The sequence below is a fragment of the Esox lucius genome, chromosome 5, assembly GCF_011004845.1.
Source record: "Esox lucius isolate fEsoLuc1 chromosome 5, fEsoLuc1.pri, whole genome shotgun sequence".
NCBI classification, from domain to species: Eukaryota; Metazoa; Chordata; class Actinopteri; order Esociformes; family Esocidae; genus Esox; species Esox lucius.
This window is the reverse complement of record NC_047573.1, coordinates 15,834,236-15,856,250: the sequence shown is the minus strand read 5'-3', so window position 1 is coordinate 15,856,250 and position 22,015 is coordinate 15,834,236. Positions and strand designations below refer to the sequence as shown.

Here is a 22,015-nt window from a genome sequence, read left to right as displayed (position 1 = left end):
TGAAAGGTACCAGCTGGGCCAGCCCCACCCCAACACACCTGCTTCCAATTGGGACCTCATCTAGGGAGGCATTTGAGGGCTCCTAGGGAAGAAGATGGCCAGGTGCAGAAGCCCCCAAAGGTATGACCCCCAGCACCCATTCATCCCAGTCTCTCACTAGGAGGCTGCCCCGGAGTCCATGCTGCCTCCCCAAAAAAGGGGTTTGACATTTGGTTTTGACTACTCACTCATCAACACAAAGCAAAAAATACAATTTACAAATTGTTCTAAATTAATTACAGAACATAATTGATTGTGTAAGTATTTATTCCCCTTTAGCAATATTTAAATAAACTTTTTTCAGCAGAGTCTATTTGGAGTCTCTACCAGCTTTGCACATCTGGACACAGCCACTCCAGTGCTGCTTTTGCTGTATGTTTGGGGTAATTGTCCTGCTAGAAGATTAATCTTTTCACAAAATCCATGTCTCTGGCAGACTGCAGCAAGTTTTCTTCCAGGATATCTCTGTAGTTTGCTGCATCTATTTTGTCCTTTATTTCCACAAGCTTTCCAGGTGTTGACACAGAGAAGCGTCTCCATAACATGATGCTGCCAACGTCATGCCTCATGGTAGGGATGGTGTTCTCAGCATGATACACCATGTAAGGTTAGCACCAAACAAAGCTCTTAGTGTTTAGGCCAAAACGCTCTATTTTGATCTGATCAGACCATAGAATCTTCTTTCCGTTGGTCTCAGAGTCTCCCACATTCCTTCTGGCTGACTCTAGCAGACAACTAATGAGTTGTTTTCAACCATGTGTTTTTTTTTGCTGTATGCACAGTCTTCCTGCTGTGCCGTAAACGACTAACTCCTTTAGGGTCGCCATGGGCCTTTTGGTGGCCTCCCTGAATAGCGCCCTTCTCGCCTGGATACTCACAGGACTTTTTACTGAGCTCCGGAGGATATTAAATGGCTTGTAAATGTTTTTATATTTTACACCTGATTGGTGCTTTGAAAGACCCTTATTCTGGATTTTCTGGATTTGAGACCTCCCAGAAACAAGTGTATTTAACCTGAAATCATGTGAAACCCCCTAATTACACACAGGTAGACTCAATTAAATGAATCACGTGACTTCTTAAGATAACTGGTTGCACCACAGCTCTGTCAGGTGTGTCATATCAAAGGGGGTGATATGACACACCCTTAAGCAATCAGTTATTTAATGTTTTTGTAATTCATTTAGAACAATTTTCAGATTATATTTTTCACTATGACATTATGGACATTTCGTGTGTTGATGAGTGGGGATAAAAATCCTAATTAAATCCATTTTGATTTCATGTTTGAAAGCCACGGTAATGTGTAATGCTCAAATATCCATGGGTCCTGTTTAAAGAAATGTATAAAAATGTCCCAGGTGTGTACAGTACCAACAGTTCAAGTGACTGTAGATAATATATATATACCTATGGTATATATAACACCAATGTATTCACATTTTCTTTGTATTTTTTTTTCAGTGTATATTTCCGGTTTTTCCTCACACACTTTTACATTATTTGAATCACTGAAATTGATCCAAACCACAAATGCTACCGTAGCCAAATGTTTTTTTTCAATTGTTATTATATAATAGCTATTATTAATTATTAATAATAGCTATATTTTTGTCAATTTAGAAAACTGAAAATGGAATGCTTATGGCCTAACTGGATTCTGGCTGAGCAAAATCCTCTGTGAGCAGTGTTTGTGTGGTGCTAGCTGGGTTCTGACTGAGCTAAAGCCTCTGTGAGCAGTTTACATGGTGCTAGCTTGTTTCTGGCTGAGCTCAGGCCTCTGTGAGCAGTGTTAGCATAGTGCTAGCTGGGTTCTGGCTGAGCTCAGGCCCCGGGTAATTAACTCTGACAGAGTTGATGAGCTGCTAATTAAATGTTTATCTGAATCTGGCATCTGTCGTAAAACAAACGTCTGTTAGCTGTCTCTACAATCGCAGGATTATCAGGAGTGAGAGCTACTGGGCCTGAATCCTGGTGTTAGAGGAAGATAAGGTTGGACTTATGGATTTAGCAACAACATTTTCTACATATAAATTATCTATTAAAAATAGCTTTCCTAGTTTTCCTCCAGGTTTTTTCATTTTTGTTAATTGCAGTTTCTTGTTTCCTCAATGAAAACAGACTATATTGGGTCTGATTCAGTGGTACATGAAACCTTAAGCCTGTTTACTGTAGAAAATAAAACTAGTGTCTTATCACTGTGTTACATTTTGAGATGCCCACCAACATGCCAATACGGAATGTCTGATCAGCGCAGCCGTCCCTAATTGTATGATTGACTGCAGAGACTCCCTCTCTGAGTGTGGAAATCCCTTCACCTCAACCTTTATTGACTAGTTTGCAGATGGATTAGAGGCACAAACAGAGGAAAAGATCCCTCTGAAAGCACTATTACACGGATATCAACAACTAATGGGCTACAGCCAAAACCATCATAAACAAGGCAACAGTAAACAATTGGTCACAATTCTGTACATTTCCACCAAACAATACAATAGTCCCATAACTTTTGCTCTTGTTGTATTTTCTTTTGTAACTATACACTTGTCCCTATAAACTTCATCTTAAAATGGCTCTTTATTGATTAGCACCCTTACGAGTAGACAGACTTGATGGAAATTAATGTGCGCTAAACATTAGTTCTGTTACTGTAATGTATTTTTTATTTGTTACATTTCAGTGGACAGAAAACAAAATTAGTTTTTACATCAATGATTGGAGGTGAGGTTACAACCTATTCTCATTGGAATACATAAACTGTTTTACAAACATTTTTGACAGACAAATTCGTAAGATATATTACCTTAGATGAAGTAACGTTGGGAGTAATAATCATTGGAATACGTAAACTATTTTATTTTGATTTTTTTGAAAAACTAAGTTGTAAGATATATAATGTTAGGTGAAGTAACGTTGGAGTAATAATCCAGAAGAAAATAGCAATTGTCAGATTTTATGTCTTCCTTTGTAACATCCTATGTTTTTGTAGCATTCCTAACATATGTTTTACTTGCAATGTTCCATTTTAGCTATTCGTAATGTATTATACATTGTGGGAGCGCATTGTAATGTAACTTAACGTAACCTAACATATACGAAATCGGGTGCAATAGATTTACGTATAATAGTTTACGTTTCCCAGTGAGACCAGATTGCAAAAAAGGCCTTATGAAAAAAGAATCAACGGGCCTTCAACAACTACTAATACTTTCAAATGAACTTGAACTTCAGAGCGACAAAGCTAATTGATGTGCTTTCTTCAATCAATTCAAGTTGGTAAAATAGTTATGCCTTGCTAACCTTAAATAAAATGAAGCGTTTTTGATACACACACACACAGATCATATATGAACATGTACAGCTGGTTTTAGAAGGTTATAATCTGACCTTCTGTTTTACCACGAATAACAAAATATTGACCTTAAACGGTGAAGTGGATGATTTTCGGTGTTCACACATAACTACTTTTTTCACACAAAATATAATATCCAATGTTGTTCAAATCTGTAACACGTTGTAACAGAGCAGAGCAGTTTGTTTCTTTTTCAATTAACAGCAAGATAAAGGGTACTGGCTATTCAAGTGTCATGCCTGTACACAGATACAACGTGCTCCACGCATGCAGAGGAAAAGTTACGAATCTTTCTGAGTGTCTGAAAACGGGTTTTCTGCACTCATTATTTCATATTTCAGTTAAAGGTTCTGAAATATTCTGAGAAGTGAACATGTTTAGTTAGGTGATGGTGTGTGCGCCTGCATGCTTGTGCTGATGATTATGTTAATAAAAAGTAAAAAGTGATAATCTACTTTTATATCAATCAGTTAAGTAGTCAAGGACATGTTTATTGTTGATATGTTTATTGAATTCACTGGAATTGGAAATATTGTAATTAGAATACATTAAGAAATTCATGGCAACATCATTAATTGATGTGTCTTCCTTCATTAAATGTTGAGAACATTTACAAAATGACATTTGCCATTGGAAAGTAACATGTTGGGCCAGCTATTGTCAAATGTTAAGCAAACTAAAATCTTATTGCACCTGGTTGCTTTACAATTGTATTTTAAGTCAAAAAACTGTTTTGAGTTAGATGAATTTGAACAAGGTTGTTAAGTAAAATTTCAAATGGGTGCTGGCTTAAAACTACTCTAAACCACATCCATCAATTTCGTATTTTCCGTCATGCTCTTTAGATTTTTTGAATTGTTTGTTTCCATCTATATTTTTGCATACTCTTTTGATTGTTTTGTTACTCATGTGCTACGCAAAAAAAAGCACTGAACATTTTTCTAAATGAATCCTATCGGTTGGTAGTTGGAGTTTTTGGACCAGTTATTCAGATGGCTGTTTCATGTTGTCTTAATAATTAATCTCTGCCTTGCAGCTATTCTTAAGTCAAGCTGTGTGTGATTTAAAGTAAAAATGTCCTAACTCTTGGCTGGATTCCAATGGAAATTACAAATCACTTTGCAAGCCACAATTGCGGTTGTTTCAAGGCAGCTAGGATTGTTTGCAAAAACAAATGACATAAAAGTTGATACAACTTACAGTTGCAATGGGATTGTGACCTAGAAAAACATTTCATCATCCTTCTCTAGACCTGTGATTGTCCAGCTCTTCATTATCAGGAGAGCGACATCATATTGTATGGGATTTGTAAATGCTGTTTGAAATAGTATTTTGGGGTTTTAGATTAAGAGGTGGGGTTTTAGATTATTATTTTAATCATTTATGCCATGGCAATCAATATAGGATGAGTAATTTCAACCAATTCATGTTCGTAGTGGAATAATTTACTTTAAGACAAATATTCACTAAATCTATTGACAGAAAAATTGGAAGAAATATTTTAAATCACTGCATGGTTTTTCTGCATTGTTTTTGGACACAAGAAGTAGTAGCAGTAGAGTTTTAAAACACATTTTGTTAATGAAGTTATGGCGAATTAAAATGATCAAATCTTATTGTAGGGTAGATTGCAAATTAATCGTATACATTTCACAATCTTTTGATTTCTCAGATATTTAATCTGTTTACATTTTAATAATGTAACAATCCACCTACATATATATATATATATATATATATATATATATATATATATTTTAAATCCACTCACACTACTAGTTGGGTTTATCTGTTTGCTATCATTATAGCACTCTGCTTCCTGTTTCTGGCTTCTGAAGTATGTATAATCCTGGTGGGCCCCTGGATGGTTGTCCAGATGCTCCTTGAAGAAGTGTTTGAGGGCCAGTAGGGGCCACTCTTTCCTCAAATTCGAATGCCCCAGGGAAACTAAGAGGACATTGCCCTGTGTAGAGTGAAATCTTCTGAATAGGAAGTCATGTTTTACTGTCATTAAAAATTTTCCATGAACACCAAAATCTACATTAAAAATGAGCGTTAGCTGTACCACTTATAATTTGTTCATTTCTGCATGTGACAATGCCAAGATAGGCTACACCCTCTGTACCAACTGCCTGTCCCTTTCTTTGTGCCTCATCTCTGGAAACCCCTGCCTAAATCTTTTTAAATTATAAACATGTTTTATTAAATATTGTGAGATTGTATAAAACAATGTATGTAACCATTTCCTATTAAGAGCATGTAAAGCTACATATTTAATGTTTTATAAACTTCCTCACATTCTCAAACTACCGAAACACTGTGGAAACGTAGGTGTATGGATATTTCACACCTATAGCACACTTTTTGAATATAAAGTATTTTTGCACAAATTGTGACACTATCAAACCTACTAACATTTAGAAGTTCCCACCAAACACGATCATTTTACTGGCTAAATATAGTGCCCCCTATAGTTTCCACTGATCTAGGAAAGTTTGAGCATAATTGAAACGTCTAGGCTAGACATTTCTGCGTCTCTTCCTTGCCGTTATCTGCCATTGCTCTCTTCTCCATCAACTCACCTTCTCCCTTTTCTGTCTCTGCTCTTATTTCTCTTGCTTTCCCAAAGTTTAGCTTTATCTTTTATTTATCCATGCATCAGTCAAGAAAGGAAACTCAGTCACTGAATTGATATAAAAGAAAGTCTTCCACCAAAAATCATTCTACTATTGAAATTCATTGGAATAGTCAATAGTCAAGATTTCATGGATTCAGGCTCAATGTAAATGTAGCTGCACTGAAATATAGCTAATTAATTCACTACAGCAGTATCGCAAACTGGGGGTGATCTTGAAATTTACAAAGTCTTTAAAGAATATGCTTTTATTTTTTTATCAGTTCAACACTTTCATTCGTTGTAAAAGAAAGAAATACAGAGGACATGACCATTGTGTTTTCAATGGTAGAAACAGCCCTGCAAGATTATTAACACTTAATCATATTTAATATCTGGGAAATCAAAATATAAATAAAATCACTACACTAAATTTGCAAGAATGAGTTGGCCAACCAGGTTCAGTAAGATTTAAGTTTGCGTAACATTTGAGAATATAGCTGACCCAGCGTGTTACTTTATTACATTATTTGGCAATTGTTCTCAACAAGCTTTGGCAAATTCAACTAACTTAAATAAACACTTGTTCATGGGCCTCAGACCTAGGGGTACCTGAGCCGGCAGTCCAGTCAGCGTAGGCTGAATTCAGTGAAGAAGGAAGACACATCAATTAGTGCCGTCGCTCCTTACTGTGGTCAATAAAGATCCTATGGTACTTGAATGAGATGACATGAATGTTATTGGCTTGTACTGCATCTTCTAGAGCTGTGTGAGTGTGTCTGAATTTATGTTTTATGTTTGCAAGAATATGTGTATACATGCATTGGTTGAGACAAAATGCTGTATATACCAAAAATAAACCAGATGGGAAAAGGTTTAAGATCTGAAATTGAGGGACAACCTTGTCATGACTTTCCAGTTATTTCTTCTTTTGACTTGCACTCAATTTGCTTACTCTAGGTGTGTGAGAGGAAGAGTGTATGGATTTCAATAAATAGTTTTTTTTTATATAAGCAATTGTAGGAAATGTATGTAGATCTGATCCTTTGGTATTCATATTACTTGAATGATGAAATGTTTAAAAGTGATCTCATCACACTGTGATCTCATCACACTAACAAACAAACATTTTGGTGATTTAAAAATGTCTTCATGTGTCTGTCAATCAGGTCAAATAACAACATTATGTACTTAAACAATTCTGACAAGTATATCAAAATTCATACAACAAATATGTTCACGCCAAATTATATGCATTAACACCGAAGATATTTTGTTTTGTGGTGTATTTTGTTTTTGTACTTTAAGAAAAAAAAAAGAATTTAGTCTGCCCATAACCTTGTCAAACCTTGAGGATTAGGAGAATGAGAACTTGAATTGTGGAGCGAGAAGCTATGTTTTCAAATATGGAGACACTTTCAAACTTTGGGGTATTTTATGGTATGCCATGTATTGGGCCTGATTCCCTTCTCTAACATTGGAGATGGCTTTAATTTCAGTCTCTGTCCCCACCTGTCAGGCCCTCTCACCTTTTACTCTCCACTTTATTCCCCCGTCCATAGATTGCTTTTGATTGGAGTGTCACATTTTCATCTAAATGCTGATGGGTTTGTGGATTGGGTGCAAATTGGAAACCAAAACATTCTGTCTTATTTACCTACACTTCAGTATCGTGCGCGAGTGTGATTGCAATGGCCTGTTTTGTTAGCTGTGAGATTTGGCATTTGTACCCCCAGGAGTTCAATTAATTTAAAGGATGTCTAAAAAATGGCAATGACTATCATTAATGTCACAGTATTAATTCTGATTTCAGAAGTATTGTGGTAGTCTGTGTCTGTATTTGTTACCTGGTTAAGCTGTTAAGTCAGGTGTAACATCCTGGGATAAGTTGGACGCCTGGGAGAAGAAGACAACATTTGTCTTAGCCACCTATAACTTGTGTTCCCTTTAGAACATGTGTGTCAAACAAAAGGGACGCAGGTCAAAGTAGTATTTATTTCAGTGTCACCCACAACCCCACTATGAGTTCCACTGGCTTAGAGTTTGCATAAAGAAATATATACCAAAAATATGTCTCATTTACTGGTTTTCCTTTGTAGATTATTTTAGAATTTACATTTACAATACCTGAAATGTTTATTACAATCTTCCAAATAATCTCTATTGCCCATTTCTATCAGCAAATTTCATGTTTCCAGCTATGATGCTAGGTTTCTATGGCTCTGAGGCGAATAGCAGCAGTAGAAATGTTACCTCATTTTCTTCAGTTCAATGCTGCAGGAAAACACAACTCAATGTAGCTGTTGTATGTTGCCAAATCTCCTGCTTCCAAATTGATACGATTAATAAAGTGTCAATGTATTTCCAACGTAACTTTATGACCTTTACAAACCCTTTTTATTAAATGAATGAATGTCACCTGGACCGACATTGAATACCATGATTGACATAATGCTGTTTTTCATTCACATCTACAACCAGAACATAAATATAATCGTTCTATAAGTGTTGTTTGTTTAAAAAAATATGTATGGTTTATTTGGCTCTACATTAATAAGCATTATAATCCTTTGCCATGTTGTCCAACTTCTCATATAAGTCAATGGAACACAGTCTACATCCAAATATGAACAATGGTATATATGTTTTTATCAACAACACATTCATTCACTTCTCATTCTACAAACATAGTTGAAAAGACACACGCATTATAGTATTCATTTATCCTGTCAAATACTTGGTTAAGTGGGATTTCTAGTCTGAACTGATCACGAAACGGTGGTGGTTTATAAGTTGTTCAGAATCTACTGAAAACATTAGACAGTCTAATACAAAAGCCAACCGGTACGGAATGGTCCATAATACTGCCTCTAGAATAATAGCTTATTTACAATCATCTACAAGCTAGCCATCACCGACCAAATGTATGAACAAGAGAATAACTTAACTGAAACAGAATATCTAATTCATTGATTGTGCTTTTTAATCAACCCACTAAAACCACTTGTTCACTTTTAGCAATGAAACACTTGTCTCATACTGAGGTACCAGTAAAAGTGCTAGTAACATCGTTTTTCATTCATTTCCAGATCTCACTATAGCTATGAGTATGGGACTGGAGTTACAAACTGTAGATTTTTACATGTATATATTTATAATTTTATTACAGGGCTGTCCCAGATTCATAACCCCTGGTTTTGTTGTTGTGTCTTTCAACAACAGAAGTCATAGGGACATCAAGCAGATCAGTCCTTGTGTTTAACCATGCGAAGCCCTTTAGAGTTGTTGTAAAAGTTCACAGAAGAGATTGTTGTATGAATCACACCCCGACTGGAGGACAAGGGGAGCTGGTGCTTAGGGCATAACAGGAATAACAGTAAAGTGGTTTGCCAATTACACAGTATACTGCAACAACTCATCCATGTATTTCTGGGGTCTAATTAAGACCTCCAGCCTCTTACAGCACAGGACTGTTCTTGTTTCTGAAGTGAAGTCCAAAAAGGCAAAGACATGTGAGAACACCTTTTGATTGACTTTGCAGGAAACTAAGCTACAGAGTGTGATTTACCACCACAAAGACCACCAGCTTTTCTGTCATTTCTCTCATACCTTCAGCCAGAGTCTATCATTTTACACACCTTTTATCCAACAAACATACTCCCTCTCATAGTAGCGATTAGCCATTATGACTACACCCTAAATCCCTTCCAGGGTAATCACTAGCACGCTAGCTAGCATTAAACAGTTACTTCGGTCTTGCTTCCTGTGCGGTAATGCTGCTGCTGCTGCTGCTGCTGCTGCTGCTGCTGCTGCTGTTGCTGCTGGTGGTGCTGTTGTGGGATGTAGTGGAGCTGCTCCACTGTGTGGGTCCTTCTTGAGGCAAACTGCTGCCTCTTATTAGTTGTGTGGTTCATGGCTAACGTGTTGGAATGGCCTGCTGGTCCCGCTCCGCCACCCGCCCCTGCGTTGTTCGAGGCACTGGGATGAGAGTGCATTTTGGTCATCTTGTAGCGGTCCGTGACTGGCGTCGTGGGCATGAACACGTCCGGGTGAGAGATGGCGTGCGACATTGACGTGTCGTTGTTGCCCCGGAAGCCTCCCGACATGCTGCTGACCATGCCGCGTTTCAGCGACATCATCATTTTGTCCGGTGAGATCAGGGGATCCTGGGACAGCAGGCGGTCTTGGGAGTAGAGGCGTTCTTGGGAGTAGAGGCGGTCTTGGGAGAAGTGGCGGTCTTTCGGGTACATGTGGTCTTGCGACTGTAACAGCCTGTCCTTGGAGTACATGCGGTCTTTGGAGTACAGCCGCTCCTGGGACATCAAGCGTTCCTGAGAAAGCAGGCGTTCCTGTGACCTCAGCCTCTCGGCAGACAGTAGCTGCTCATCAGACAGGATCCGTCCTCCGTGCTGGGTCATTCCCATCCCGTAGGAGATGCTGTAGTCGTGCTGGGGCCCCCGGTGTGGGGACAGGACCCGATCCTGGGACATGGCCCTCTGGACGCGCGGAGCCCTCTGTCTCCTAGGGGCCTGTTGAGCCTGGGGTTGCTGGGCTGGGCCCTGGGACACCTGCGGCTGGGGGGGTTGGCTCTGGAGCTGCTGTTGCTGCTGCTGCTGCTGCTGCTGGAGGAATTGGTGAATATACAGTGAACTCCTGAAATACCAGACGGCACACTGGGACTACTGTGACTGCACGCACTAAACAGGTACCATGGAATGAGTGAGCTGAAGACGCGGTACCTGTTCCTGGTTCATTTTAATGACGTGTAAGGGCAGTGTGCTTCTTGCTGCCAGGTCAGGGAGGTGACGCTTGCGGGTGTAGTAGTCGTCAACGTCTTTATCCGCTGTGGAGAAATGGAAGAAAAGGAATAAGTGGATATGTCGAGGGAGAAAGGAGGGGAGAGGGCAGAGACAGTACGAAGGAAAGAAAGAGAAATTGAAGTTGGGAGAAGAGAAGGTTGCTCAGGGAATTAGCCATGCACAACCCATCAGGATTCCGGCCCCTTCCGGCATTCTGCCAGTGATCCTGGCTGTGGGCATGAATTTTCCAAGGGTTGCATAAAAGTCTGTAAACAGTGTCATACTGCATGCACCAAACATAAACACCACACACAAAAGCTCATTAAAGCATTGCAGATCCAAATTAATTTGAAACTACTTCTTAATTAATACAAATAATCGATTTTCACCTCTTTGATGACAACTCATCTGCATGTTTCATCCAACAGAGGATGGATAGGGGGTTGTGTCTGAGACCAGGTCAGGAGATACATGCATGCCTCCCGATTGTCTTGGCAGGATCTGGGATATCACACCCTCACACCATGTATGTGTCATACTGTGGACTCACTGGGAACCATGCATCAACCATGAATTGTTTTCGGGGTAGACACACGTACACACAAGCACATGCCCAACACAGACACACAAACACACACTCAGACATCCTGTCATAAGAGATGACTCAATAAAGCTGCACTGTAAATGATTAAAAACACTTAAAAATGTACACCACGAAGACCGACTCTTCTTTCTTACTTGGGCTTTGAATGTTTCTGTGAGGAAGTGAGGTGAAGGTGAACGTTAACGACATTAATCTGGTGCTCGTTAATGAATAATAAAAGAGCTCTCCACCTCACTCAGAATCCACAAGAAGAGGATCCAGCGAAGAATAGCTGTGTAAAACAGTGTCAATTATGGTCATGAAACCTGGAAACACCTCGGGCTGATCAGTCCTTTTACACAAGTGTCAATTATGACAGGGCGTTAAAAAGGGATTAGCTAAGGCGTATTACCAGATGAATAATGAATATAAATGTATATACGTTTTTAATTGGCATGGGAGTAACCATGGAGTTATTTAAGCAATTAGCCTGAATCAGTTAAATATAAATCTCATTAATGAATTAAAAAGCAAATAAAAGTAAAATGTCATCATTAATTCTCTGAAACATATTATTTTCAGACTGGAGACTACTATACATTCCCTATGGTGAGGAAGGCAAGGCCCGATTGAGCTACAAAAGTAATCCCAATTAGGAATGAATATGTTAAAACAGCTGAACTGTAGGAGACACACTATACTGTATGCTTTACTTTCAATGTATACATCAATTTATATTCATAAATAGACATTGAGAATTTCCCTTTTCATTATTCCAACATAGGAAATGTGGCTCCGTCTCGCCTTTGGCTCTATCCTACATGATCTATCAGAAGAGAGACACTAGCTGACTAACAAAGGCTACGGCACGGCGCCTTTTGGCTATTTGCTGCTGCAAATGATTTGCTTTGGAAGCAGATAAAGACAGCTAGACCAGGCTGGCATTGCCCAAGGCCAGTTTTAAGTTTTAACATGGCGTCAGAGATGATTCTATAGCTTTGACAGGACTGTCGACACAATAACAACGGGTAAACAAACTTCCAGGATAACAACAACATTCGCCATGCGTTTTGTGAAAACACACATTCCCTGAACATTGACATTAACCAAGCACAAACATGACATGTTTCACTCATTGTGCGCTCCAGTGTCTCTTCGATCCACCCTGTGGAACATTGTTTCGCGGATGACACTCCTTCAAATGGGTGTTCGTTGAATCACAAGACGAACAAAAGTAGACAATGACAAGCACAAAAGACACTTGAGGCCGGGACAAGCGCATATTGGTGTTGACCCACGCGAGATAGCTATTGCAGGGCTGTAGGGATCATTTTGGAAAACAGTTATGGACCCAAGTCTTCCCATTTCACCATGGGAACTCGATAGGTGCTTTGGACTGAACAGGCGTCGCACTTGATTGAATGTGGATGCATGTGTGCCAGTATTCACTGACACAGTCTCAGAAGCACTGACTTTATATCTGAGTCGTATCTCGTACCATAGATTAAAAATCCTTCCCTTTGGTCCTGTGCCAGCAGTGAAGTGGGACATTCACGGTGCAATTACACAAACCTTACGAAATATTTGCCTTCCACTTAGAGAATGTGATGAGATGAGACCTCATTCCACTGCAGAAGCCAGCGTAGTACACAGGATCAATACAGAACTACAGCTAGAGCACAGCACACAGTTTAACACGGTTACATGCTCACGGACACAAAGTGGCTGCTGTTGCTGTTTCTCTAAAGATAAAGCGTGTGTGTGTGTGTGTGTGTGTGTGCGTGTGTGTGGCGTATTGAAAAGGAATACCAATGAGTTGTGTTTTTGAAGAAGCTGTGAGAGAAGTCTCAAGTTATGGTGGAACACCAGCTGAAACGTGTATGATTATTATTTCATTCGGATGCTGATTATGCCTGGAGGAGTACGGCACGCTGGTTCACAGGTATTTTTCTGTAATTATGCTATCAGTCCATTTTTTAAGAACGTTTGGTACAATCCCTAATGAACATTTGCCAGTGGAGTGAAAAACTTGAATTAAGAATGCAGACTGTAACTAATGCAGTACAGGGTTTAACATGCAGGTCATTCAGTGAGCCAGAGATTCTGTCAGCATTTCCGCTAACAGGGGACTGTGCTTCGGTGAGGACCTACTCAGTCTCTTCAGGGAGGAGTATCTGCTGAGGTCGGCCTTGACGGCGGCCTCGTAGGTGGGCGGCAGGTGAGACAGGCTCTGGAAGGAGCGTGAGAAGGACAGGTCGTATGGCTCCGTCTGCGAGGTCAAGATGCCACTCATCCTAGTGTTCTCTGGGGAGAGACAGTAAAACAAAACAACAGGGAAAATGGGCAGGTTTCCTCAGACCAAAAGCCACGGCGGCGGAGTACGCCTGTTGAGTTAGGGAGGGAGGGGAGTGAGAGAAACTGTCCATCCGACAGGAACTTGTTTGGGGAACGCTCCGTAGAGTCTGGGGAGCAGCGGGCGGAGGGGGTCATTAGGCGCTCCGCGAGTGTTTGGCACTGGGGAGGTGACTACGGAGCCAAAACAACAGCACACCCAACAACAGATGTCTGCTTCACAGTGACCCTGACAGTGACAGTTTTCATGTGCTGCGCTCTCAGGAGGGGCGGGGAGTGGGATAGGACAGGGCAGCGACCCGCTCGTTTGACTGATGCGATGTGATGCCAGGGAAAGAAAAAAGGGGCGTACTGGGACCGGCCACTACTCTCCCTCTCTTTCTCTCTCAGTCCTTCTCGCTCTCTCTTTCTCCAAGCTCCTGCTCTCTCTCTCTGACCCCTCTTTCTATCCCTCCCTCCTTTTCGCTATGCATTCATCCATCTCTCTCTCTCTCTCCCCCGGGGGCTGTGTCTGTCACAAAAAGCACCAGAGCAGTGGGCAGCAGGGTACAGTCTAGGCCCTAGCCGTCAGATATAAATAGGGAGGGCGGGTGACGTTGGCAGTAGAGAGGGAGGGGAGAAGGCGAGAGAGTTCAATGTGAAGAGGGAGGTGGAGAGCAGAAGAGAGGTAGAAAGAGTCAAGAGGCAGGGAGAGCAGGAAGAACGGGGGGCGAGGTATGAAGAGGACAGATGACAGCAGGGGTCCGGGGGGGTGTGGGGGGGGGGGGGGGGGGGGCATGAGTCTGGGGAGGACAGGGGGGAGCTGTGAAAGAAGTAGCTGCAGCACTCTCTCAACACAGAGAAAATAGACTGACACTGTAGCATGCTGTTAGCTAACTGCGTAAACCAGGAACACGGCGCCACATGGTACGACCACACCACGCACTGGTAGGACGGGGAGGGAAATTCAAGGGTTGGGGGTGGGGCTGAATAATATGGTGTGTGTGTATGAGTGAGTGCGCTTATTTAGGTTTATGCGTGAATGACCATGTGCGTACAAGTGAATGCGTGTGTGTGTGTGTGTGTGTGTCTCTGACTTACCGCGTCTCAATGATCGGTGAGCTACCCCACCCAAGTGAGAGACAAACAGTTCAGAAACATTGTCGATGGTGTGGAGAAAAAAGAAACATTCAGACCAAAACTAACCGACACACCTCATTCAATAACATCGGCCCAGGAAGAGAGTTTAGAATTGTATATGACCAATATTTAATATGACCAAATATAGAGTAATAATGCGCCCTATTCGAGCTATGAACGTATGTTTTGTCTTCATTTCCCTGGGGGCCTGACACACGAGGGGACAGCAGAGGTTTAGTATGACAGGTCTTATCTAAGTCCCACAGCCCACTGGTACAACAAGCCCTTTTATGTGGCTGCTGATCAAAGCATGTGGAAGCCATGTGTTGTCTGAATGGATTTCTCCTGTTACCCATGGTACTCATAGGAATTTCTTCACGGATCACTCCATTTAGAAGTGTGTAATGGAACACACATTGAATTGACACACACAGGGAGATGGGTTTCAACTGCAAAATCTCCTTAAACCCTGCAAAGTACTAGAGTGGAAAGGCTTCCATGCAGAGTTGAGACGAGGCTGAACATCGCCAGCAGAATAGAAGCCAGAGAGGCCAATTCGATGTTTAACAAACACAAAGGCATGGATTTTTCCCTCTTTCTATTTCCTTGTCTTTCTACTTTTTTCTCTTTCCTTTTTCCCCTCTCGGGTTTTGTTCTGTGTCAGCCTTTTTCCACCTTTGACCTTGTGCAACCAACATTCTTCGGCATTTCTCCATCAGCCTCCCTCCTCCGTAAACCCGGCTCTTGTGAATGAGTAAAGAAAATTGGCAGCAGAAAATCCCTAAATGCCATTTGTAATGAAACCAGGGCCGAGTTCCCCAGCAAGCAGGGGGTTACGCTAATAACCCACCATCCCATAATGACAGGGTCAATCATCTAAAGAGGAAGGTTTTCTACATTGCAGTGTTAAAGCAGTACACTGGGACCCCGATTGGCCACTAAAAGGACGTTAACTTGATGCCCAGTTAATCGTATTTCCCTTTAGTAGGTCAAACACAGCGACCACGTGAGATACATTTCCTTTTCATTCGCTGCATTTCAAAATAATAAATGGTCATGAAATGTGACACTTCTATGATTCTATCATTAATAAAAAAAATAATGGAAAATATTTTCAATTACGGAATGGATTTGAATACAATAAAGAGTAGGTTGGCTTCGGTGGCAGCCCATATTTGTGTCAAAAAGCATTTCAAAGTGAATTTTCTGAAGTGTGCTGGCTTTTTTTTTCAAGGTTTGGAATAAAGTGATTCTGTGACATTTGTCTTTCTCCAAATTAGCCGCATGGCTCTGTTTCAATATCCAGACTAAGTAATGGACTGGGCATGAATTCTAAACAGTAGTGGACGCTGGAATGAAACCCTGTCTGCTAGAGCTGTTAGCTGTCCTTACCATTCTGGGTGCGTGTTGGGCTACCTAGAACCACATGGTTGTAGTTGTGCTGATGGGTACCTGTGAAAACAGCAGTGGAGAGGATCATTCGATGTGTATGAGATAAGCATATCAGATATCTGAATCTGATCAACACTAATGACATCATTAAAGGGATAGATCACTCTAGAAGGAACATTTATCAGATGTTTTCAGGACCTAAAATGCGGTCTTGGAGTAAAGCTTAGTCCATACTCTGTACTATTTGTTATGTTTATCCTGACTTATGAATCTAAGATTGATCAGACTTTAACCCCAAATTAACAAGGACGATTATTGTACCATCCAAGACTGCTTTCCGGGTAAGTAAAAACATCTGACAAAACATCCGAAATTTAGCGTACAAGTATCCCTTTAACATCCTCAAGCTGAGGGCCTGAATGTCATGATGAAGCCAGAAAAAAACACACAGTAATGAGACAAAAAGTAGGGACAAGGAGATGAAGTAAGAGTGGAGAGGTGGTGAATCAGGCAGGGTGGAGGGGTGATGAATCAGGCAGGGTGGAGAGGTGACGAATCAGGCAGGGTGGAGAGGTGGTGAATCAGGCAGGGTGGAGAGGTGGTGAATCAGGCAGGGTGGAGAGGTGACGAATCAGGCAGGGTGGAGAGGTGGTGAATCAGGCAGGGTGGAGAGGTGACGAATCAGGCAGGGTGGAGGGGTGACAAATCAGGCAGGGTGGAGGGGTGGTGAATCAGGCAGGGTGGAGAGGTGACGAATCAGGCAGGGTGGAGAGGTGACGAATCAGGCAGGGTGGAGAGGTGGTGAATCAGGCAGGGTGGAGAGGTGACGAATCAGGCAGGGTGGAGAGGTGGTGAATCAGGCAGGGTGGAGAGGTGACGAATCAGGCAGGGTGGAGAGGTGGTGAATCAGGCAGGGTGGAGAGGTGGTGAATCAGGCAGGGTGGAGGGGTGGTGAATCAGGCAGGGTGGAGAGGTGACTAATCAGGCAGGGTGGAGGGGTGGTGAATCAGGCAGGGTGGAGAGGTGACTAATCAGGCAGGGTGGAGAGGTGACTAATCAGGCAGGGTGGAGGGGTGGTGAACCCTCTGTGCCGTCATAACCCACCCCTTACCCTGTTAAACACATTAGAGCCTTTTAGTCTGCGTTCAGAGTTGAGCATACGGAGTGTAGAAGTGAACAGCATTTATTATTTATATACACACTGAAACGGGACATAGCCCTTGTTCTAAAAAAAAAAAAAGAGAAAAAAAGAATGCATATCTTTACATTGAAAATAAATCCCAGTGAAGTTTGACCATTCCTTGGGATTATATAAACCTTGGACTGAGACGATTTTGGGACGACACTGAAGATAAGCGTTTGGTAACATTCCAGGCTCTTAGCTAAACCAAATGTCCATGCCGACCAGGTGTGTTGTTTTGGCCTGAAATGAGATTGCAGTCAGATGGCTGAGATGGCATATCCTATTGTATTGAGGTGGAGAATGGTTGCTGTGTGTGTTTTTGCATGCAAGCATGTGTGTGTGTGTGCGCGCGCGGGTGCACAAGCGTGTTCCAGAGGTAACCCGGTGAATAAACCACGATTGATAGATGGAAGCCCCTTAGTGGAAACGAGCGTTGTGGTGACGCGTTCATTTGGCTGTGTGGTCTTGTGCCTGTTGAAAAATGCATTGGAGCTGACTGCTGTACCATCCATTTACATCTGTCACACAGCTGAAGGGGAGAGAGGACAGACTTTCACCCACATCATGGGGTTCAATATTTGTCATAGGAAGATGTAATGTGTCATCACATTGTCTGGACGTATATGTGCATATTTTATTCCAATAAAGAGCTTGACAGTTGACTTTGGGACTGTGGTTTCTGGGGAGAGCGACACTGTTTGCAGATAAATTGAAAGTAATGTACATAATGTTCTTGGAAGAAAAATCAGGCCGGAACACACACACACAGCCGAACCTGGCCACCGTGATCCCCATTTTAATTACATTGCACCATAGATATAAAACCAAAACACGTTGCATTTACTCTTTTTAGTTTATCTTCACACCGTGCTGACACCCCAATCACAACTCACTACTTAAGCCTTGGCCCAACACTGTCAGCAACCAGTGGAAAACAATAACTGAGACCTCCACAGATAAAACGCTAGGCAGTGTGCCACTGCCGAGAAACCCAAAGACACATAGAAACCACTGCGGATCGGAGAGCCACGGCTCTGGGCCCTAATCATCAAGTGACAAGGACCAGCCCAGTGATCCCAATGTAATCAGGGGACCAATTAGTGGTGTCGAGTGTTGAAAAGAGAGACCCAATGCACAAACCAACACCGTCACCACCACCCCCACCACCACTTTCCGGAGGCTGGTAATCGAGCTGAAGCACCAGGCACTCTGTTTGTCCTCCTCAGGCTGCTGGGGCAAACTGTACCCCTCCCCCTGGCAGGGGAGAAGAGGGGAACGAGGGGAACGAGGAGGAGGGGACAGTGGGCGCTGATGGATGTATTGGAGATCTGGTGGGGATGAAGACGTAAGATCCCTATTGCTCCTAGTGAGCAGAGGGCAGACAGTGATGAACGCAGCCGGGTCAGGCTTAGGTGTTGGTGGGAGGGACGGACTAAATATTGATTGATTTGGCCTCTTTTAAAGACTCCTGCCCATTAGCTGTACCAGTTATTGGTTCTGGCAGCTGAATGTCATGTGAAGAGCAGAGGGTATAAGCACTAGACTGATTAGTCCTGACTGACAGCAAACAATAGCCTGAAGGAATGCCAGGCCTTAAATCTGAATCGCCTTAATGGGTGTTTATTCTGATTGTCAAATGTCAGTTAGGTTCTCGTCAATCCAAAGAGAACGAGATGACGAACAAAGCTTTACAGATGCTTGTGGAGATGCGATAGGTAATTTGGCATAGTTTATCATCCCGTAGGCACAGATTGCATCTTATTAATCTGCAGTGTATTTCCATCTGAATCCTGCCGGGATACAGTACCTCTGTGAACATACACATTTACATCCTGATAATACTAGCATCCAGGATGCACTAAAATTATTGATCATACTAAGATCTTGACCATACTAATATACTTGATCATACTAACATCTTGATCATACTAACATCTTGACCGTACTAACATATAGATCATACTAACTTCCTTGATCATACTAATATCCTTGATCATACTAACATCTTGATCATACTAGCATCCTTGATCATACTAACATCTTGACCATACTAACATCCTTGATCATACCAACATCTTGATCATACTAACTTCCTTGATCATACTAACATCTTGATCATACTAACATCTTGATCATACTAACATCCTTGATCATACTAACATCTTGACCATACCAACTTACATACTAACAACATACTAACCAGATTATCACCCAGATCCAACACTACCTATCCAATTCTCCTATCCCACAAAACAGGACATCTAAGGATATGCTGGTTCCTGTATGTCAGTTCTTGGGTAACATTAGTTCAGATGACAGATGGAAAGTTAACACTAATGCTAATTCCACTAATATGGCTAAATTTGTATTGTCCATCAATAAATACTTTATCTTAGCAAGAGGATTTAGACTGTTTCCAGAAATCTGAGCAACTTGGTACTTCTTAACTTACCATGAATGTTAACGTTAATGACATTCCAAGAGAACATTCAAACCCGCAATAATCAGTTACGCTTTTGGAAAAAGAGAACAGCAAACAAACAAGGTCATCAGTGAGCAGAGGCTGAGCAGCTGTGCATCTCCCCCTTCCCCCCAACGCAGGGCTCCAACGTCCCCCAGCCCTCTGGGCCCCCTCGGGGTGAAGCAGAGCTGGAGTACACAAAATGTTCTCCTTCCCATCATTACAACAATCACACAAACACCTCCGCATTCCAAGGCCATTTCCATTCTTTCACATATGACTTTGCACTCCGGGATGGATTTTGATTGGGTGTCTGATTGTACAATTTTGTCTAACAAGACTGACAATATTAGGATGACATTTGGTATAATTGCTCAACACTTGCCTAATCCCTTGGGTTTGAATAATGTGCAATGACTTTTTCACAGATTAATCTTCACTTTATATTTCAGTGTTTGAATAAAGAGAAAGTTGGGATGTTTTGAGCAGACAAAATGGCCAGGTCAGGAAAATGTGTCTGTACACACCAAAAAAAATGCTGTCTTTTGGTTACATAGCACAAAGTAATGATAAACCTTTAGGACAATTTACATTTTTTTGTTAGATGGTTCCTTACCTTGAATGTAATCTATGGCCCAAGAGAAACAATAACACATGGTTTCATTTTCTTTAAAAGTCATGGCAGCTAACTTGCCAATCCCAATGCTGACTAAAAATCCATTAAAAAGTAATGGGAGGAAGAGAGAGAGAGGGAGAAGACAGGAAAAGAGAAAATAAAAGTTTAGGATGGAATGATAAGATGAAGATGAGAGAGCAGGCAAAACCGAAAAGAGCAGAGAGGATAAATAAGAAAAGGGAGGAGAGACAGAAGAGAATTGGGGAAAAAAAGAGGGAGGGATGAAAGATCTAGGAAGAAAGGAGAAGCAGCACTCTACCAGTTGGAAAAACAAACATTCCAACCATGTCATTACCCCCTGCCACGCAGGCCGGGAGGTCTGGGGGCTGTTAAGGGTCCAGGAGGGGGAGACAGATTGGCAGAGTCCATGTCTCACTGTGTATGTGTGTGTGTGTGTGTGTGTGTGTGTGTGGGAGGGGATGTCAGACAAGGGGCCTTTCTTTTCCGCTGGCTCTGTTGACATCCAAACACTGCCAACACGTCTCCCCTGCCGTTCTCCCACCCTCCATCTACCTGTCCTCCCTCTCGCTTCCACCTCGCCGCACCACAGGCCTGAGAGCCATGGTGGACTTGGCATTTAACAACTAACAACGAGTGTTAACATTTAATCACTACTGCCATAATAGCCCAGCGTCATTCAGTACAGTGGGCCAGGCAAACTTCACCTCTGGACACAAAGTCCTTCCTCTCATCCTAACGGTGGAATCAGCTTATTTCTGACCCACATGTGTGGCAATAGTGATAATGGCTGGAAATATCTATGTTTCTGCCTCCAAATTTAGACCTATAGAGTTTGTTTGACAGAGCGTGCTTAAGTCTCTGGGTGTTAGACTAAGTACAGTCTCCTATAAAATGTAGGCTAATCAGTTAGAACATGACCTAGTTCAACTGGCACAAGTCTATGCCAGCTGATCGGATAATTAAGTCAGTGGGGCAAACAGATGTTGTTTATAGTAGGTTGTACTAATCAAATCCAGTACAGTAGATACAAAGGAACAAAATGTCTGGATTACTAATCAAATGCAGTACAGTAGATGCAAAGGAACAAAATGTCTGGATTACTAATCAAATCCAGTACAGAAAATACAAAAGAACAACATGTCGGTAGTACTAATCAAAACCAGTATAGTAGATAAAAATTAATAAATTGTCTGAAGTACTAATCAAATCCAGTAGAGTAGATACAAAGGAACAAAATGTCTCTTGTTCTAATTAAATCCAGTACAGTAGATACAAAGGAACAACATGTCTCTAGTACTTGTTACATTATCATTTTAAAGTTTGGGGTTACTTAGTAATGTCCTTGTTTTACCCATTAAAATAGCATACAATTTGTCAAAAATAGAGTGTAGACATTTGTAGGTGGAAATCGCTGATTTTTTATAAAATACATACTGAACATACTGTTCAGTCCTGTGTTCCAATGGCATGATGTGTTTGCTAAT

The 22,015-nt window shown here is 41.5% G+C and overlaps 1 protein-coding gene across 8 annotated transcripts in view; it reads right to left on the bottom strand.

The window, feature by feature from the left end:
- Positions 1 to 7,270: 7,270 nt before the first annotated feature.
- Positions 7,271 to 22,015, bottom strand: part of LOC105023017 (protein shisa-6) — a 63,712-nt gene continuing 48,967 nt past the window's right edge. For 2 of the 8 annotated variants that reach the window (XM_010891867.4, XM_010891869.4), the window contains 5 exons: positions 16,251 to 16,310; positions 14,820 to 14,840; positions 13,539 to 13,691; positions 10,745 to 10,848; positions 7,271 to 10,627 (listed from right to left, as the gene is read on the bottom strand). In XM_010891867.4, coding sequence (XP_010890169.3) covers positions 9,743 to 10,627; positions 10,745 to 10,848; positions 13,539 to 13,691; positions 14,820 to 14,840; positions 16,251 to 16,310 — 1,223 coding nt within the window. In that variant the 3' untranslated portion in view covers positions 7,271 to 9,742. The remainder of the gene's footprint in view (positions 10,628 to 10,744; positions 10,849 to 13,538; positions 13,692 to 14,819; positions 14,841 to 16,250; positions 16,311 to 22,015) is intronic. The other 6 variants (XM_020046205.3, XM_010891872.4, XM_020046206.3 and 3 more) reach the window with 4 other exon arrangements.